The sequence below is a fragment of the Arvicola amphibius genome, chromosome X, assembly GCF_903992535.2.
Source record: "Arvicola amphibius chromosome X, mArvAmp1.2, whole genome shotgun sequence".
NCBI classification, from domain to species: Eukaryota; Metazoa; Chordata; class Mammalia; order Rodentia; family Cricetidae; genus Arvicola; species Arvicola amphibius.
The window spans coordinates 60878139-60898702 of NC_052065.1; the positions used below are offsets into that span (position 1 = coordinate 60878139).

The following is a 20564-nucleotide window of genomic DNA, read 5'->3' on the forward strand; positions in this document are numbered from 1 at the left end:
CTTAAAAAATTTTATTTTTATTATTTTTATTTGTGTGTTGTATTTGTGTGTATGCACGCATGCACATGCATGTAAATACAGAAATGTATGCCACGTATGTTGGATTCCGTGGCTGGAGTTAAAGGCAGTTGTGAGCTGCTGTACACAGGTGTTGGGAACTGAACTTGGATCCTCTAGATGAACAGTAAGTACTTGTAGACACTGTGCTCTCTCTTCAGCTCCTGCTTTCTAACTTTTGTGGCGAGTGGAGGAACTCCTAAGTGAATGTGTGCTGTTGACACTGGCATGACAAGGATTTCAATACCTCAGCCCCATGGGTGTGAGTGTTAAAGTATTCCCCAGGTGAGGTTTAGAGGGACAGAAAAGTCTTCTTTGGTGATCTGAATGTGAATATTGATAGTGTTTGCAGAAAATGTTCACCTTAGTTTTTTAGAGCCTTAAGACTGTTCCTATGGAGATTTAGCTAAACCTGCCTCCTTGTTCAGTTGTGTGCAATAACCCTACCTCCTGGTTCAACTGTATATAGTAAATATAATGAGCTTTGGGGTTTCTCCGTCAGAGCCCAATCCACTGATTTCAGCTTTTCTATGTGTCTGAACATATTTGTCTTTTCTTCACTACCTCATCACCCCAGTCAGATATGTCCCTGGAAGCCATGCAAGGACACAACAGACTTCAAAAACAAAACATGCTGAAATCTGGCCATCCTGTCTTGAAAAAGTAACTCAACATTAATAATTAAATATAGGAGATAATTCTTTTTTTAAGAAAAGAACTTTGTTAGGTTCTTGTTATCTTTCTTTAAAAGAATAAGGCTTCAAAAACCCAAAGTACACACTGGTTTTGATTGAAACATGCTGTATGTATGTACTAAAGTAAAGCTTGTAGTCTCAGTGATATATAAAATTAAAACCAGTTAATAAAAATGTAAAAAGTGCATATGAAGATTAGCTTGTAAAAGACTCTTAGAGATATTAGAATTTAAGGTTGAAAGGATACAGTGGATATGCTGCAACTGCAAACATACACGTACACCCATAACATGATCAGTTTTACTGAATTACTGCCAATTTGAATATAATAAAGATTCAGAATGGATTTTTAGTTGTCTTTCTGACTTAGGATAATGAAAGGTAATTTATTACATAGATAAAAAGAAACACGAGGGCCAGTAAGATGGCCCAGCAGGTGCAGCACTTGCTACGAAGTCTGGTAACCTGAGTTCAATTCCTGGGACACACATGGTGGAAGGAGAGAACCAACTCTTGCAAGTTGTCCTCTGGCCTCCACACATGTGCTGTGGCACCCCTCCCCCAGTACGCACAGACAGACAATAAATAAGCGCAAATAAAAATTTTAATGAAACATGACAGCTATTAATTTACTTAGTTGTCTTATCATTTAAGGAAAAAAAAGAGTTACATATATGCTTGTATTTCCAAATCTTTTTTTAAAAAAGTGTGTGTGTGTGTGTGTGTGTGTGTGTGTGGAGTGTGTGTGTATGGTATGTGTATGTATGAGAGAGAGAGAGAGAGAGAGAGAGAGAGAGAGGAGGAGAGAGGGAGGGAAAGAGAGAGAGAGAGAGAGAGAGAGAGAGAGAGAGAGAGAGAGAGAGAGAGAGAGAGAGAGAGAACAAACGAGGGCGCAAACATGTCGCTCATGGAGTGCATGTGGAGGTCAGAGTTAAGTGTTGGCCCCTGACTTCAACCTTGTTTGAGACAGAGCCTCTCTTATTCAATGATGTATATGCCAGGCTAGCTGGCCACAAGCTTCTGAGATTCTCCTGTCTCTGCCTCCCATCTCCCCTGGTTAGTTTTGTTTTGTTAATTTAACAGAAACTGGAGTCATCTGAGAAGAGGGAACCTCAATTGAAATAATGCTTTCAACAGACTGTTTATTGGGCATTTTCCTGATTATTGATGTAAGAAGGCCCAGGATATTGTGGGAAGGTGGTATAAAGAACTGACTAAGTGAGCCATGAGGAGCAAATTATTCCTCCATGGCCTCCACTTCAGTTACTGAAGTGCATGGAAGCTAAATAAACCTATTCTTCTGCAAGTTGCTTTTGGTCATGGTGTTTACCACACTGATACAGGAAAACTAGGACAAGGGTGAGCTAGGATTACAAGCTACTGAGCCCAGCTTTTGTAGAAGTGATAGATCCAAGCTCAGGTCATCAAGTGTGTGTGGCAAGCACTTTACCCATTGAGCCATTTCCCCAGTCCAAAACCTTTTCTTAAATTGAATTTGTCTTTTAGTTTTCAAATCTTGTTCTAAAAGATAGCTTTGCTTTTAAATGTTTTATACATTTAAGTTTTATTTATTTGGGAGTCAAGATCCCCTCTGTTAGAAGGAAAACATCCTAAAATGGAAAATTAAAATGAAATACCCTGAAGTGTAAGTTCAGTGCTTGGGTCTTACCACTTCGTTCCACTCCAAACTCTTTGCCACTGAGGATGTGATGCAGGAGGTTCTTCATGGCAGAAGGACTCAGATTCATCAGGCCCTCTGTGGCTTCTTCAGCTAAGGGACAGAAATGCAGGCAGAACGAATTCTAGTGTGACCACCATATCCTCCTTACTTTCCATTCTCTCCTTGAAACAGGATCTCAATATGTAGCCTAGGGTAGTCTTTTTTTTTCTCAAGACATAGTTCTGTATAACAGCCCTAGCTGTCCTGGAACTCACTCTGTAGACCAGGCTGACCTTGAACTCACAGAGATCCTCCTGCCTCTGCCTCCTAAGTGCTGGGATTAAAGGTGTGCGCCACCACTGCCTGGCCTAACCAAGGCTAGTATTAAACTTGTCATCCTCCTGCCTCAGTCTGTAATGTGACAGAATTGCAGGCACATGTGACTACACTTGGTTTCTCACTTGGATGTGCCCTCTCCTCTCCTCTTAGATGGGGATTAGACCCTCTATTTCCTTTCATAGGATTTCTAAGTCACTTACTTTAGAAGATGCAGTTACAGAATAAATTTCTAACTCCATACAATTGGCTATTCATACAGCACCACATTTTTAATTATTTGAGAACTGACTACCTAGATTTTAGATTAGGTTGCCCACTAATTTCTTCTTCATCCTATTTCCACATTGCTGGGCAACTCCATACAGTTTTTATTTGAGGGTAAGAAGAATGAAGGCTATCAAGAAGAATGGAAGATATTTAGAGAAAAGCAATGAATGTATATGCACACACAGTTAAACTGAAAATTTCTCAGTGTATATGGTTAAAAGAAAACAGAGGTGAGTCGGTGAATTTACTAAGAATACTGAAAATAACTTGAATGTGTTCTTCAACATTATTCATTTACTAGGAGCATACTACATAGGGGTCATCATTTTAAGCAATGTAAGTACAAGCAGATATGATATATAGTACCTAACTTTGAGAGGCTGACTATTAATTTTGGAGGGATAGAACAACATGTAAATTAGAGAAACAATAAAAACAACAAAACATTGTATACACAGGTTAACTGAGAAATATAACCAGTGATTATTTGGAATTCAGAGGACGCACCAATCTTCAAGAATAGAAATTGATAACATTTTTGGCCTCAAACTCAGAGATCTGCCTGCCTCTACTTCCCAAGTGTTGGGAATAAAGGCATACAACACCACCACCCAGCCCTCCTCTTTTTTTCCCTTTTCTTTCTTTATGTTCTTTTTGTTTGTTTATTTGAGATAGGTTTCTCTGTAGTCCCGGAACTTGCTCTGTAGGCCAGGTAAGCCTTGAACTCACAGATATCCATCTACCTCTGCCTCCTGAGTGCTGGGATTAAAGGCATGTACCAACACTATCTCACTTCTTTTAAACTCAATTACATGGTCCTCAAGCATGATATAATCGGCATGATATAATCATGAATAATCGGCAAACCTTGTGTAGCACTATCAAGGTTAGATAAACCTGTTCCACAAGTCTGTTGTATAGCTTCCTTGGCCCCCAGTTATTTTTCTAACTAAAATTGTTATCTTGGAAAATCTATAAATAATTTTCAAGTCTTGTTTGTTGTGGAGTATTTGTTTGCACTGTGAAGATTTTTCTTTGCCAAGGTACCTTATAATTATTTTAATGGCTAATAGCTAGGCACGAAGAGGTTAGGCAGGACTTCAGTGACAGAGAGGACTCTGGAAAGAGTAAAGGCAGAGTCTCCAGCCAGATATGAAGAAAGTAGGATGAACAGTAAGAAGATGAGGTAATCTTGTGGAAGAGCACAGATTTAAAAATATGGTTTAATTTAAGTTATAAGAAGTAGTTAGGAACAAACCTAAGATAAGGGAACACTCTTGCATTGCGGGTGGGAGTGCAAGCTGGTACAGCCCCTTTGGATGTCACTGTGGAGATTTCTCAGAAAATTAGGAAACAACCTTCCTCAAGACCCAGCAATACCACTTTTGGGTCTATATCCAAAGGATGCTCAATTGTGCCACAAGGACATGTGCTCAACTATGTTCATAGCAGCTTTGTTTGCCATAGCCAGATCCTGGAAACAACCTAAATGCCCCTTGACTTAAGAATGGATAAGGAAAATGTGGTACATTTACACAATGGAGTACTACACAGAAGAGAAAAATAACAGCAGCTTGAAATTTGAGGCAAATGGATGGAGCTAGAAAATATGTCGAGCGAGGTAACCCAGACCCAGAAAGATAATTATCACATGTACTCACTCATAAGTGGCTTTTAAACATAAGGCAAAGAAAACCAGTCTACAAATCACAATCCCAGAGAACCTAGACAATAATGAGGACACTAAGAGAGACTTACATGGATCTTATCTACATGGGAAGTAGAAAAAGACAAGATCTCCTGAGTAAATTGGAAGCATGGGGACCTTGTGAGAGGGTTGAAGGGGACGGAAGAGGCAGGAAGTGGAGCAGAGAAAAATATACAGCTCAATAAAAATCAATAATATTAAAAATCAGCCACTTAAGAATGGGAAATATTATAATAAGGGAGTTTGTACCTTATATGGTGCTTTGATAATTTTGAATTTTTTTTTGGTTTTTCGAGACAGGGTTTCTCTGTGGCTTTGGACAGGGTTTCTCTGTGGCTTTGGAGCCTGTCCTGGAACTAGCTTTGTAGATCAGGCTGGTCTCGAACTTACAGAGATCCGCCTGCCTCTGCCTCCCGAGTGCTGGGATTAAAGGCGTGCACCACCATCGCCCGGCTGATAATTTTGAATTTTTTAAAAGGCTAATTAACAGAGAATGGCTGCTGCTGAGAGACACTGGATTCTGGAAGAGACTGATAAATTAAACCAGCCTGTATACTTTAGGGATGTCTTAGCTTTATAATGAAAGCTAGGAAATGTGTTGCATTGTGGGAGAGGTTGTGCTTTGTTTCCACAGGAAATGCAAAGCCTAAATGTCTTCAAAATTATAAAGTTTGATGGGGGAGACCTCCTGAGGATCTTGGCTGCAGACATGACAGAGGAATCCAGGAAAGACTAGAGAACAGATAACATATATGCTGATCCCTTGTCATGGAACAGGTCTGAGACTGGATGAGACATGATATATCTTGTTGGCTACAGAGTAATCATGACTCATTATTACATGCCATCCTTTCATATAGACAGAGATTTCTATAGCAATTTGGTTATATAGTCCAAATATACTTATAAAGTTGACAAATGCCTTTTTACTTGCTCACACATAAAATAAAAAATAATCTTTAGCTGACTTGTGCAAACTGCACATTCCATACTTATATTAATGCAGATATGTATGTTACCTTTAAAAGTTTGTGTGTTTTCAGAACAACAAGACCAGACACCAATGAAAACAAGTAGCCCTGGTGATTCAGCCTTTCTGAATGCTTCTGTTAGTTTCCTCAAAGTTCTGCATCCAGAACAACTAGATCTCAGCTGCTAGCTGAGATGGTCCAGCATCACAGACTACTCCAGCTGGGACTTCAGATAAGTTCTATCTCTACTTTCCCATCACACAGAGACAAAATAAGATTTTACAGCTTGCTCTCTCAGGACTTGACCATTATCCAAATTTTCTCAGGGTGTCCTAAAGATGCCATCACCCCCAGACAACAGGAAGCAATCTAGAGAACAAGACACTCCCATTCCCAAGAGGTGGGGTGGGCGATTTTTGGTTGTTGGGTGGGCTATGGATGTATGTCATTGTTTAGGGGACTTATCTGGAAGGTGTTACTTGTCATGCTCAGGGAAAAAACTAAACAAAGTAGGTTAGATTAAGAGATTTTTTTTTCTTGAAAAAGTGGGGAAGAAACATTAATCTCAAATATTGTTATGGAGTTTTATATATTGATACAAATTCATGTTTCTACACTTGTTTAATGTATTGAACCTATGTAGCTCATTTATACATGTAACATAAAAAGCAGGCAGTGGTGACACACGCCTTTAATCCCAGGATTGAGAGGCAGAGGGAGGCAGATCTCTCTGAGTTTGAGGCCAGCCTGGTCTACAGAGCAAGTTCCAGGACAGCAAGGGATGTTACATAGAGAAACTCTGTCTCAAAAAAACAAAAAAATGTAACATAAAGTTCTAGTCCTTAAAAATTATTTAGGATAATAAAGGAATACATGTTAGTACTTAGTCATCTATACAATCAAATTTATGGTCATGTTAGGTATGTTTTCAAGGTCAATCAGAGAAACATTTCAAATAGGTAGATGGTCTTCAAACACCTCAAAGATGTACAGATTATGACATTTAAAAATGTTTTGATAACACAAGGCTTTTCATGACAATGAGACATATCTGCTCCTGGCAACACCAATCTACTTCATTAAAGGATGATGGACATTGAAGAACCTTCATGTGGAGTTTGCTTTTACTGTGGTGAAGATAGCCACTGGGCAAGAAATTGCCCTTGCCTTGATTGCTGATATGTATACTGTCCAAATTGGATAAGCAGGGCACAAAAGAAGGTGACTGCTGAACTTTGCCAAGATAAGCTAGGACAGTCCTTCAATTTTCCTGCTTCACAGAAAAGACTGTCAGATATTCTAGGCCCATAGGCCAAAGATGGATGCCCCAAAGTTACAGAGGAACCTTGGGTTGACTGTCCAAGCAGCTAGATATTTCTGTTGTTTCTTAGATATAGAAGTTGCTTTCTCTGTACTTCCTTTTTTTCAGGTAATATTATATCCTTTCAGGTATCTGATGGGGTTGAACATTAGATAGTTATAGTTACAGTTTTCCATAGTTATAAAAGGAAGTAAATCAGGTACAAAACTTTGAACTTACCAAGATAAGATAGATAATAGAGTAGCTTCTCTGGATTTGCCAGATACAAATGAACTCGATGTTATGAATGTAATTCTTACCTGATAACTGTTCTTATTATAGTTTTATTGTGTTAGAAATAGCTTTCCTTTTATTTAGAAAAAATGGAAATGTTTCAGAATATTTGTTTACACTGTGAAGATGTGTCTTTACCAAGGTGCATTCTGATTGGTTTAATAAAGAGCTGAATGGACAATAGCTAGTTAAAAAGAGGTTAGGCAGGACTTCTGGGGACAGAGAGGACTCTGGGAAAAAGAAAGGCAGAGTTACCAGCCAGACATAGAGGAAACAGGATGGACAGTAAGGAGATGAGGTAGTGAACCTTGTGGAAGAATGTAGAATAAAAAATATGGGTTAATTTAAGTTATAAAGAGTAGTTAGGAACGAGTCTAAGCTAAGGCCAAGCTTTCATGATAATAAAAAGTCTCTGGGTCTTTACTTGCAGACTGGCAATCTTGATGAGAAAGTACTACTACATTTGTTAGATAAGTGTTAATAAAATACTTCCTTACTTGATCATGATCCTGACAGACCATTAACACTCCGATATACTACTCAGTGACTCACACTGATGTCCAGAAGCTTCCTTCTTTCCATCAGAACCCAACACAGAATACCAGTCTCTAAAGCCCTTGAAGCGTCAGGAAGAAATCAGGTAAAAGAACTTGGTTAAGAAGAATGTGAAATGCAGAGTCTACAAGAAGTGGCATTTTGAAGTTGCCATCTTTTTGCTCGCTTAGTTACTAAGAAACACAAGAACAAGACAGTCTTACACAGTTTTTGAGCTATGGATTGTTATAGAATATTATTTTAAGATGTGTTACATTTGTTTATGCGGTGGAAATTTGTTTTAATGATGCAAAGTTGTGTTGCATTCTTTTATGTTGTATTTGTTTAACTCTGTGAAGCTGTGATTCTTTGCCTGTATAAAACACCTGACGGTCTAATAAAGAGCTGAACGGCCAATAGCAAGGCAGAAGAAAGAATAAGTGGATCTGGCAGGCAGAGAGAATAAATAGGAGGAGACATCCGGGAGGGGAGAAGAAGGAGCAAGATAGAACAAGGAGAGGAAGACAACAGGGGCCAGTCACCCAGCTACACAGCAAGTCATAGAGAAAGATGTAAAGAAAGGTACACAGAAACAGAGAAGGATAAAAGCCTGGAGGCAAAAGATAGATGGGATGATTTAAATCAAGAAAAGCTCGCTAGAAACAAGCCAAGTTAAGGCCAGGCATTTATAAGTAATAATCAGTCTCTGTGTGATTTATTTGGTAGCTGAGTGGTGGGCCCCCCGCCAAAAAGCCAAAAGAATAATAATAATAAAGAGTAAATAAACAACAACAATGGGTCAATAAAATGTTCCTTCCTTCCCATCCTGATTTCAACCTCCATGGATCTGCCCTAGAAGTGAATTCCACCTACAATTAGTTACTGAACGTAATAAATACCTGAGCATCGAAGAGAGTGAGCCAGTTCTGTTGTCATAACTTGTATGATCAGACCAATTCGAAGTCGGAACATTTCAGCGAAGAGGCCAGGCTGAGTTCTCATGTACATGGCAAGATATACCATTATTTCCTGTGTACGGAATGGATATAAACAAAAGTTATAGTGTCACAATGTCTGTTTTGCAAGTTGTCAGGTCAATTAAAAGCAAATACTGAAACATCAATTGCCAGGTTAGGCCTTTTAATGCTGCCCACCTGTGTAAGGATTGAAATGCTCATGTCTCCTTCACTGGCTTCATCTATTAGCTTAGTGAGTGCCTCATATGGTAGAGGTCTAAGGAAGAAAACAGTGAATGAAGACCAAAGTCTACAATCATTAACCTAAATACATTTTAAAAATTAAAACCTCAGTGCAAGTCCAAGCCCCTGGCACAACAGCTCAGCAGTTTAGTGCTTTCACAGCAGAACCCCCACTCCTGCCTCTGACGCACACTCCTGCCATACTAACATACTTTCCATTTAAGACTCACCCCTCGATGTCTTTCCAGACCAGTGTTTCATTGTTAATCTTTACCATGGGACAAGTAAGCATAATGGCTACAAAGAAAGAAGCTGATGGTAGCGTTCGTGCAGACGTGCACTCGGGGTGCTTTGTGAGTGCCCTTTTCCCCTTTCAACTTTAACCTTCACACCTTTGAGTCCTTTGGCAGCATGGAGCAGCATCAATAACAGCCCAATGCTCTAGCCAAATACTTTCTTCTATTTCTTTTTCAGATTATGGTTGCCTTTTATGTTGTTAACTCCTGATGTTCTGTGTTTTGTGTGTTTTTAGAATGGGTAGAATTAAGGAATTTAGAAAAATCAACAAGAAAAAAAATTAAGTGTTACTTCCTATAAGCTTTCTCTTTTCATTTGCTTGTATCCCATCATTTTCCTGTTCTGCAGCTCTGTATATAAGATGGTATACAAATTAGGACAAGAGAATTGGGGTAAGTTTACCCAATTTCTTAAAGGTTCAGAGAAACCTTATAAAAAGCCCCACTCACGCAGAGATGGTCTTCTCGCGAGGTTCTGGAGGAAGTCCTACCGTCAGGTGTTTCTGGTATGAGAGAAGGTCTGTGCAGGCCTAGGAAGAGGGAGCAGAGCTTACCCTTCCCGAAATTTTCAGATTTCCAAACATTCACAAATAAAAAGCTAACTGAGTATCAGAAACTTTACGTGCAATTGAAAACAATTAGAAGTTGCAGTTGCTTAAAAACAATTAGGAAAATCAAGGTATCCCCCTGCAGTGCAAAGGCTTGAACCGAGGATTTCAGGAAAAGTAGGCAGTACCCTACCTTTGTGCTATACTCCCAGCACCAGAGTAGTTTTAAAGTATTCCCCATTTAGATTTTGTGTAAATTCAAGAGCTTATTGGTACCTCATCAAGTGCTTCCACCTTCTTCCTTAAAATCCCAGAGATGTATCGGATCAGACCCCAGTGCCGAATTTCACCAACTTTGCCATATAGTTCGCTAAGAAGCTCCCTGACAGTAGCACCCCCTTCTTCATACAATTCAGTGTCCCAGTCAGGTCCTCTGGAATTTTAAAGATGGGAGTACATTAAAAATGAGAAAAATATTTTCTTTTACTGTTATAATGGATATGCCTGTTTTGGCCTTTTCTTTTTAGTAAAAAAACTATTTATTAAAAATACTTATAAAACTGCAAGAGTCAATCTGTCAATCTTGAAATTAAATGCCTAAGACACAAATTTTGTAATTTAGCTATGCTTTGACACAATGCATTCTTTTACCTATATCTCAAGCTTCAACATCACTGAAAAAGGTTTAAGTTCTGAAAGCACACAGTATTTTATGAACATTAGAATTGGTTTGTGTTGAAAGGAGACAGATATGTGATTGTTATACAATTACTGTTACACAAATCAATTTAGAGATAGAGAAAGTTATCTGAAATTGGGAATTTAGTATATGGTGAATGTAGATTACTTATTAAATGATGTTAAAAAGCATCAAGCAGCTTTCTGGAAAAAGTTGGATCAGTGCCTGAAAGTCTGTATCTTACAATTCTAAATGTGTGAAGACATAAATATTAAAATGCTAAAAAACTTAAGGGGAATTAGCTCATAATGTTGGAAGGAAAAGGATTTTCTAACTGTGAAACATCAGCAGAAGCCACAAAACTGGAGTTCAGTAAGTTTACACATTCAAAACAGTAAAGAGTTCCTACTGACAACAGTATGCAAAGTTTAGGCCAAATTACAAAATAGGAAAATAATTGTAATTCATAGGCCAATTCTGCTAAAAAATAAAGAAATCTAAATAGATAAAGTAAACAACAACAAAGGAAAAGTGGGCAAAATAAACATTGGTACCCCATAAATATACAAGAAATTAAAATGCATATTATATCAAGATAACATTTTTATTATATCAAGCTTTTAAAAAGCCCCCAAATTGATGTGGCTTATCACTTAAACAGTCCCTTGTGGGAGTGAAGATTGGAACAATGCCTCTAGAGGGCTATTTGCAAATTCTGCAAAGAGCCTGGCAGTTCTTACAATGCTTAAAAACCATTACTATATGGCCCACCATTTCTGCTCTTGTGATTTAACTGTATAATAAATTCTTTCCATATATATGAAGCAATTTCAGTTAAGAGGTAATTCACCAGAAGCACTGTTTGCTATAGCGAATGACTAGAAAATACCCAAATGTCATCATTATTAGGAGAGTTGTCAAATAAATTATAATATATTTAGATAATACAATTTTCACATCTATTAAGAAAATAAAGGGTAGGCACCAATGCTCCTGCAAACCACCCTAAGGTAATTTATTTAGTCATCAATAAAAAGAAATGGAAGAGCTGGGTATAGTGCACACAACTTTAATCCCAGCATTTGGGAAGCAGAGGTAGGGAGATCTCTGTGAGTTCAAAGCCAGTCTTGTCTACACAGAAAGTTCAAGATCAGTCAGGACTAGATAGTAAGACCCTGTCACAAAAAAAAGAAGACATGGAAGAATAAGGGAACTAGTTGAGAAAAGAAATGGATTAGCAGGATTGGGACAATGGAAGGTAACAGGCATTGGGGTGCATATAATCCAAATACATTATATTCGTGTATAAAAGCATCAAATAAATCTATTATGTATAATAATTAATGTATACTAATAAAAATTAAAAGAAAAACAGAAATATAAGGTAGATTACTTAGTATCAGACTGTATTTTCTAAAATGGCTGTAACAATTTTCCACTGAATACGCTCTTCTTACAATATAATTTTTACACTTCTCCTCCCTCCCCCATTTTAAATCCAGTTGTCTTAATCAGGTTTCTGTTGCTGTGATAAAGACCATGACCAAAAGCAGCTTTGGGAGGAAGGGGTTTATTTCATCTTAGATTTTTATGTAATAACTCATTATTAAGGGAAATCAAGACAGGAACTAAAACAGAGACCATGGGGGCATGCCATTTACTGGCCTGCTCTCCATGGCTTGCTCAGCCTATTTTCTTATACAACTGAGGACTGCCCAGAGGTGACACTGTCCACAGTGAGCTGGACCCTCCCTCCTCAATTCAATCAGTAAAATGTCCGACAGACCTGCCTACAGGCAATCTGATAGAGGCATTTCTCAACTGAGGTTCCTCTTCCCAGTTACTCTAGCCTGTGTCAAGATAACACAAAAACAAAAGCGAACCAACAAAAACAAAAGGACACCAGGTCTGCTTGGTAACAAAGACTGGATAATTTCTGAGGCTTGGTCATCAAAGGAAATACAGTTTCCACCCTGTCTTCTCTTGTGACTCTGTAAGAACCTTGTCATCATGCTGAAGGAAGGACACATGGGCATCATCGGAAGGCATTAGAGCTGTAGGTAATGAGGATGAATTTGTAGCTGACAGCCAGTATCTACTCCTGAGTCTATGAGTGAGAAAACCTGGCTGACTTCATCCATGGCTCAATGGCTGACAAAAGCTGAATGTCAGACCTTGAGGAAGAACTGCCTAGTTAAGATCAGACAACTATTAAAGACACTTTAGAGTTCCACATTTTTATTATGGTAAGCTCCTGTTCAAGCTATTGGGTATTGAGGTGATTTTTTTGTGAAGTGGTAGGTAACTGGAATATGTATGTAGTGATCTTTAAGATAAACAGTATTGGTAGAAAAAAGGCATGTAGAACAATGTATGAACTATGCTAACACTGGATACACAGGGCTATAAACACCCACATATATGTCTATATTTACATATGTATGCATAGAATGTACCTAGGAGAATGCACAGACAAAAATAACACTGACCATGAAAAAGCTTATTATTTAGAAATGGGGAAAGTATTTGACCCTTTCACTATATATTTTTTAATAATTTTTGTTTTGTTCTTTTTTTTTTTCAGGAAAGGGTTTCTCTGTATAACCCCGGCTATCCTGGAACTTGGTATGTAGACCAGACTGGCTTGAACTCACAGAGATCCACCTGCCTCTACCTCCCAAGTTCTGGGATTAAAGGTGTGTGCCAACACTGCCTGGCTGCATATTTTAACATGTTGAACCACGAGGGTCTGGAGACAAGGCTCAGTAGTTAAGAGCATGTATTGCTGTTGAGGAGGACAGGGGTTCTGTTTTCCACACCCACATGCTGGCTCACAATCATCCATAACTCAGTTCCAGGGAATCTGACGCTGTCTTCTGACCTCTAGGCATCAGGTATGTACATAGTGTACATACAAACATTCAGGCAAAACATGCATACACTCATACACATAAAATAAATCTAGAAAAAGTTGAACTATAAGAACTTATTGCCTATTCAAATACCATTTTTTAAACATGAAAAAGGTGCCTAAAATGTGCCATCAATGGGTACAAAATAAACAAGTGCAAGTTTAAAAACAATGGGCTAATTATATGGGGTCAAAGTGTATCTTTACAGGAGGTTGCTTGCAAAGAGTAACCAACATAATAACTTTTTAGTGAAGGAAACTGGAAGGTACTTCCTTAAAGGATCAACTCAAGTGATCAAAATTAACACTATCTGCAATAAGACTAATGTTTTCAAAGAAAGGAACTTTAGTGGCAGGCATGCAAAAAAAAGAGCCTATTCTGAATTATTTAAGGGGAAATGTTGCAGAAACCAAAGTTAAAGACATTTTAAGAGAGGCAGGTGCAGAGAGGAGCAGAGGGACAGAGAGGGGCAGAAGGGCAGAGAGGCAGAGGCTAATATTCACTGTACCTGCCTAGTAATTCTTTTTTTATTAGCAAATAGCCAGATATGGGACAATTACTGTCGTAAGTATACCTTCATGACTTGAGGATACATGACTTTCAAATTCAATTTCCATAATAGTCAAATTTGTATCCTTTGCTTAACAGCCTGTTGAAGCTTAAGCGATGTAAAAAGATAAAACCCAAGGCCGCAGAGTATACTCTACAAGAGATGATTTGCCTTGCATGAACAAATCCTCAGTTTGATCCTGAGCACTGTGAAAATAGCTTATGTACTTAGTAATTCCCATTCTAAAAAACATATTCCAATCAAGTAGCAACTGTGAAAGATATTTCTGTTTATCTGTGTTCTTCATGCTATCAGGAATTATCATCAATAGACTATATACATGGATCTTGCTATGCTGCTCTGGCTGAACTCAAACTCCTGAACTTAAGTCATATTTCTGTGTCAATCTCCCAGATAGCTGAGACTATGGGTGCATGTCATCAGGGCTAGCTTGTTCAATTATTTTTTTAAATACATGAATTAGGCCAGTATGTGGTGGCACATGCCCAGCACTCAGAAGGCAGAAGCAGGCCCGTGAATCTGGTCTACAAAGTGAGTTCCAGGACAGCTAGGGCTACACAGAGAAACCCTGTCTCAAAAAAATCAAATATATATATATATATATATATATATATATATATATATATATTGTAAAAATGCTTCACTTTGATGGGGGTGATTTCAGATAATGGGGATACTTGTGTGCTTTCACTTGCTCACTAAATAATGTAAGTTGAAAGAAATGCTTTGGAGTTGTTTAAAAACAGACAAAACAAAACAAAGACAACAATAATTTTTTTATCTAATACATTTTCCTAGTTGTGCAACCTTGACTATGTTGATACAGCTTTCTGAAAGGATTTCCACATCTATAATAAACATAGGTACTGAATCACTAATTTTAAAAAGCTCTTCCTTTTTGGTCTTTTGATGATTTTTGTATTTTTTTAATTCTGTGCTAGGGACTAAACCCAGGACCTTGTACTGACTATTAAGTAACCCCTTCATCAAAAAGTGTAAGAACTGAATAAGGGTATGCATTCTTTTGTTCAAACTATATACATGTGGCAGGCACAGGGTTATATTCTTCAGCTACAATGAAAGTAAGTCCCTGAACTTGAGGAGCTTCATGTAGAGAGGTGAGACAAATGCATGCAAACAGCATGCCAATACGGCAACAGTCAAACACACTATGTTAGAGGCTTGCCTAAGGAGAAAAGGGTAAGAAAGGGAAGGTTTCCAGCTACTTCTTTGAGACTATGTCAGAAGCTGACTGCGAGTCAATCTGAAGGAGGAGGACAGAATAATGAGTGAATGCACAGATGTGAGAGACAACATGATTGCTAGAACACCAATTACAGATGTGAGAGACAACATGATTGCTAGAACACCAATTACAGAACACAAGATGGGAAAAGAGGGGTCTGAAAGCAGGCAGGAACTTTATCATGGAGGCTCCTGTATGCTACATTAACTCTTAAACTCTTTTTTCCTCTGTTTAAGGGAAACAAATTGGAGAATTTTCAACAGTGAAGAAACTTGTTTAAATGAGCACATTAAAAAGATCAGTATGAATTATAGGCTCGATGTCCTTTTTTATGGCTAGAAACCGATTATGAGTGAGTACATCCCATGTTCATCTTTTTGGGTCTGGGTTAACTCACTCAGGATGGTGTTTTCTATTTCCATCCATTTGCATGCAAAATTCAAGATGTCATTGTTTTTTTACCGCTGAGTAGTATTCTAGCATGTATATATTCCACACTTTCTTCATCCATTCTTCCATTGAAGGGCATCTAGGTTGTTTCCAGGTTCTGGCTATTACAAATAATGCTGCTATGAACATAGTTGAACAAACACTTTTGTAATATGATAGGGCATCTCTTGGGTATATTCCCAAGAGTGGAATTCGTGATCCTAGAGAAGCTAAATAAGAAGGTGAACCCAAAGAAAAACATAGTTATCCTCCTGGATATTGGAAGTAGACAAGATTGCTGGGCAAAAATTGGGAACTTGGGGGTGGGGTGGGATGGGGGTAAGGGGAGATGGGGAGAGAAAAGTGTGAAGGGGAGGATGGGGAGAGCTTGGGTGAATGGGATGGTTGGGATATAGGAAGGGTGAATATGGGAGCAGGGAAGTATATATCTTAAGGGAGCCATTTTAGGGTTGGCAAGAGACTTGACTCTAGAGGGGTTCCCAGGTGTCCAGGGAGATGCCCCCAGCTAGTTACTTGGGCAGCTGAGGAGACGGAGCTGGAAAAGGCCAGATCCTATAGGCATACTGATGAATATCTTGCATATCACCATAGAGCCTTCATCTGGCGATGGATGGAGCTAGAGAAAGAGACCCACATTGGAGCACTGGACTGAGCTCCCAAGGTCCAAATGAGGAGCAGAAGGAGGGAGAACATGAGCAAGGAAGTCAGGACCATGAGGGGTGCACCCACCCACCGAGATGGTGGGGCTGATCTAATCGGAGCTCACCAAGGCCAGCTGGACTGGGACTGAAAAAGCATGGGATAAAACTGGACTCCCTGAACATGGCAGACAATGAGGGCTGCTGAGAAGCCAAGGACAATGGCACTGGATTTGGATCCTACTACACATACTGGCTTTGGGGGTGAGGCTAGCCTGTTTGGATGCTCACCTTCCTAGACCTGAATGGAGGGGGGACCGTGGACTTCCCACAGGGCAGGGAACCCTTACTGCTCTTCGGACAGGAGAGGGAGGGGGAGTGGAGGGGGAGGGGGAGGTAAATGGGAGGCGGGGAGGAGGCAGAAATTTTTAATAATAATAATAATAATAATAATAATAATAATAATTAGAATTTGAAGACTAAGATTTGGCAACCCCTAATAAAATAATAGATCTGGGCAGTGGCTAGTATTAGATGTTATAATCATTAAAGGAAAAGCTAAAATAGGTGAAAAATATCTGATTAAGATTAATCTTTTGTTGTTATTGTGGCATGCTGGTGATAGAACCCAGGGGCTTTTGCATCTTATATAAATGGTTCACCACTGAGCAGCACCCCAGCCATTATTTTTCTGAAACAGTGTATGTAGCTTAGGCTGGCTCTGAACTCACTATGTAGCCAAGATCAGTTTTATAGTCCATAGTCCTAGTTCCATCTCCCAACGCTGAGATTACAGGTACACACCACCAAGCCCAGATAGGATTAATCTTAATATGATAAAAAAGAGGAACAGTCATGGGTTGGATATGTAGCTCGGTGGTATAGCACTTGCCCGGTATGAACAAAGCTTGGGGGTCTTACTCTCCACATAAGAGAAAGAGTTAACAGCAACACATTTCACCCTTTCTGGTATGATATTATCACCTCTGAACTTGTCTTGCTTTAAAAATTGAATGCAGATCTACCAAATATGTGGTAATAACTATCAATTTATAGGCAATATAAAGGAAAGTGAAACATGTTTAAATAACATCATGAGGGGACACTCAGCAAAATGAAGAATGTGAACTCTACCGAACAAACCAATATTAGGAAGAGAGAGTACAGACATTTTAAAAAAGCACTTATATAAATATAGTAACCAAGTATAATGTGTGGACTTGAATTATGTTTGGAATTCAACAAATCAACTGTAACAAAACATTACTGGCTAATCAGAGATTTTTTAACACTGATATTATTAAGGTATAATATTTAATATCCTAAATAATTAAAGCATTGTGCCATGTTTTTGTCCTACATGCTCTTGAGACCCTATTTACTTTTGTGGTCTACATCTCCATTGTTTAAGTTTTGTAATTTCTAGAGTTTCTGTTCAAGTTCAATGCTTCTAACCTCTATGCTTTATATTCCACTGCTTCATTTTGATTACTATATTTTTTATTTCTAAACCTTCCATTTAGCTTTCCTTTATGCTTTCTATTTCTTTGCTAAGACATTTAGTTTTCATTTGTTTCTGGGGTATTCATAGTTACTTGTGAAGCATTTTGATAGTTCCTCTATGAGATTTTTTGCTTAATCGCAGCATATACCTTATCTCTGCTGACTATCAATTCCTTTTGGCCATTCGAGTTGAGAACTTCCTGGTTCTTGGTATAACAATCGACTGGTATAACAATCACTGGTATCCTAAACATCTGGGGTAATATGGTGCAATAATGTGGAACTTAATAAATCCATCCCAGCAGGCCTTTTCTGATAATGTACTGCTAGGGGGAAGGAGATGCTGCCTTGTTACCACTTTCTGGGGATGAAGTGTGGCTTCCCCATTTGGCCTTCCTCCACAGACAGCAGAAGGAGTGTCCCCTTACTGCTGAACGAGAGTGAAACTCCTCACTAGGCTTTCAGCCCTGGAGTGGGAAAGGGTCACTTTGTTACCATCCTCGATGTGGACAAAGCTGACCTAGGATTAATACTCAGTGACTAGTCTGCTTTGAGAACATTTACTGAAGAAGGGGTGCCCCGTTACCAGGTGGGGATGGACGTTCATATTTTCCATGTGGGCTCCACCATAAGGGGACTCAATTCCACTGACAGGCAGGTCCCAGATGCCTCCTTGTCCTTCACTGACACACCGGTAGTGGAAAGGTGAAATAGTACCTGTTTTATTTAAACTGGGTAAGAATACTGTAAGGACTTATTCAGTCCTAGTTGACAGGGGTGGGCCCTCAAATTTTTTTTGATATGGTGTGTGGCAGGAATAGAGTGACTATTATCTTTAAAAGTTGTCTGTCTTGTTTAGCCACCCATTTCCCAAGTCTTTTGTTGAAAAGAACAGTTTTTTTCTATCTTAGGATTTGATGTCTGTGTCCACAGATATTCTCACATTGTCGGCTTCTCTAAGAACCCACGTCAGATATATGAGTGGAAAAGGTATTGTACAAATCAGGTACTGAACTTAGCAGAAAAACAGGGCAAATCATCCACTTCTTATCAAGAAATTCCAAGGGATCCTTCCTTTGGTGCTAGTGAGAATGTAACCCAAGCCTCACCCCCAACCATACCCAAACCTCAGGTCTACTCTCCTTACTCTGTTAAGTTTTTCAGAAGAAATTTAGCGGCCTCATTTGCTCTCCCAGAAAGTGTCCCATTAGTCCATACTCTCTTTGTATGTGTGCATGGCATCAGCAACCTTGGCATTCAAGGCACATTTAGAGGAGAGGGTCCATCCTAATTCTCCCTGGTCACCACAACAATAAAAGTACTGCTTATTTTATGTAGGTTGGATGGGCAAGAAATTATGAGTTCATTTTCACATGCTGAGTAGAAGGCAGCAAATACCTATCAGGGTAACTTACAGATAAGCAAACACTCAAAAATGTTGTTTCTTTTTCTGATAAGCCTCTATTTATTTTTTTTTTTTAGTGATTCCGTGGGGTCTCATTCTGAAGCCCAGGTTAGCTGCTGTGTAGCAGTTTCCCACCAGACTGAAACATTCCAATCCAAAGGGAAACACTACAAGGTAAACAACTCAAACAAGCTCAGGAAGTCCCTGAAACTGACCAGATTTTTTAGGCACCTCACTCCCAGAGTAAGCAATAAATACTGCTGTGTCACTCTCAGGATATCAACTGACAAAAAGAATCGCAGACAAGCAAAACTGCAAAGAATCTCGCACAAGCCAAGCTACAAAGAAAACTCTAAGACCCACCAACTGCCTAGAAGAAGCAGAAATCAGCATGGTGTGGGATTCCCCTCTGTATGCTGTGAATACCATTGGTTAATAAAGAGACTGTCTTGGGCCTGTGATAGGACAGAATAGAGGTAGGTGGGGAAAAACTATACTGAATGCTGGGAGAAGAAAGGCAGAGTTGAGAGAAGCCATGTAGTCCTGCTGGGGACTGACACAGTAAGTCACAGCCTTGTAGAAATACACAGATTAATGGAGATGGGTTAATTTAAGATATGAGTGAGTCAGAAATACACTTAAGTTACTGACCAAACAGTATTGCAAATAATATGGTTTCTGTGTGATTATTTCAGGGCTGAGCAGCCAGGAACAAACTAGCGGTCTCCTACAACACCAGCAGAGCTGCCTAGAAGAGGTTTAGACCAACTGATTACTTGGAGGGGAGACGTCAACCTGCTGAGCTGCCCGCAGAGTACACAGTATGTTCCTGGTTTCCAGCTTTTGTGAACTGCCACCCAAGCGGGGATGGGTATTGGTGATGCAGCTGTCTGTGAGTAATGTCTGCTCCTGTAAGTGACTCCTCACCCATGCTTCTATAAATAATTCCAATAAAACCCACTGGTTCACCAAGTTTAGACTCTGGTGGCATCAGAACTCACTATGAAACTCCAGCTGGCTTTGAATACATGGAAATCATCGTGCTGACTCAGCCTCTTGAGTGCTGCATTTACAAGCATTAGTTACCATGTATGAGGGCCCACAGATGTGAGCCTGTTCCACCTTAACTAAATGTCAGAGAGTTTACCAGCTTATTTTCACTCTTTCAAAGTTGTTGACAACACATGTGGCTACAAACAAAAAACCTTGACCTAGGGTGTGGTTACTTAGTGTTTGGACATTAAGATGGCCCAGAGAGGTGGATCCACTTCACACTGACCAAAGGTCAGAGA

The 20564-nt window shown here is 39.1% G+C and overlaps 1 protein-coding gene across 4 annotated transcripts in view; it reads right to left on the minus strand.

Moving 5' to 3' along the window:
• The window catches only part of Phka1 (phosphorylase kinase regulatory subunit alpha 1), a 148372-nt gene that overhangs the window by 20968 nt on the left and 106840 nt on the right, over positions 1-20564 (minus strand). For all 4 annotated transcript variants that reach the window (XM_038316258.2, XM_038316257.2, XM_038316259.2 and 1 more), the window contains 5 exons: positions 10145-10301; positions 9771-9850; positions 8980-9058; positions 8725-8854; positions 2422-2523 (listed from right to left, as the gene is read on the minus strand). In XM_038316258.2, coding sequence (XP_038172186.1) covers positions 2422-2523; positions 8725-8854; positions 8980-9058; positions 9771-9850; positions 10145-10301 — 548 coding nt within the window. The remainder of the gene's footprint in view (positions 1-2421; positions 2524-8724; positions 8855-8979; positions 9059-9770; positions 9851-10144; positions 10302-20564) is intronic.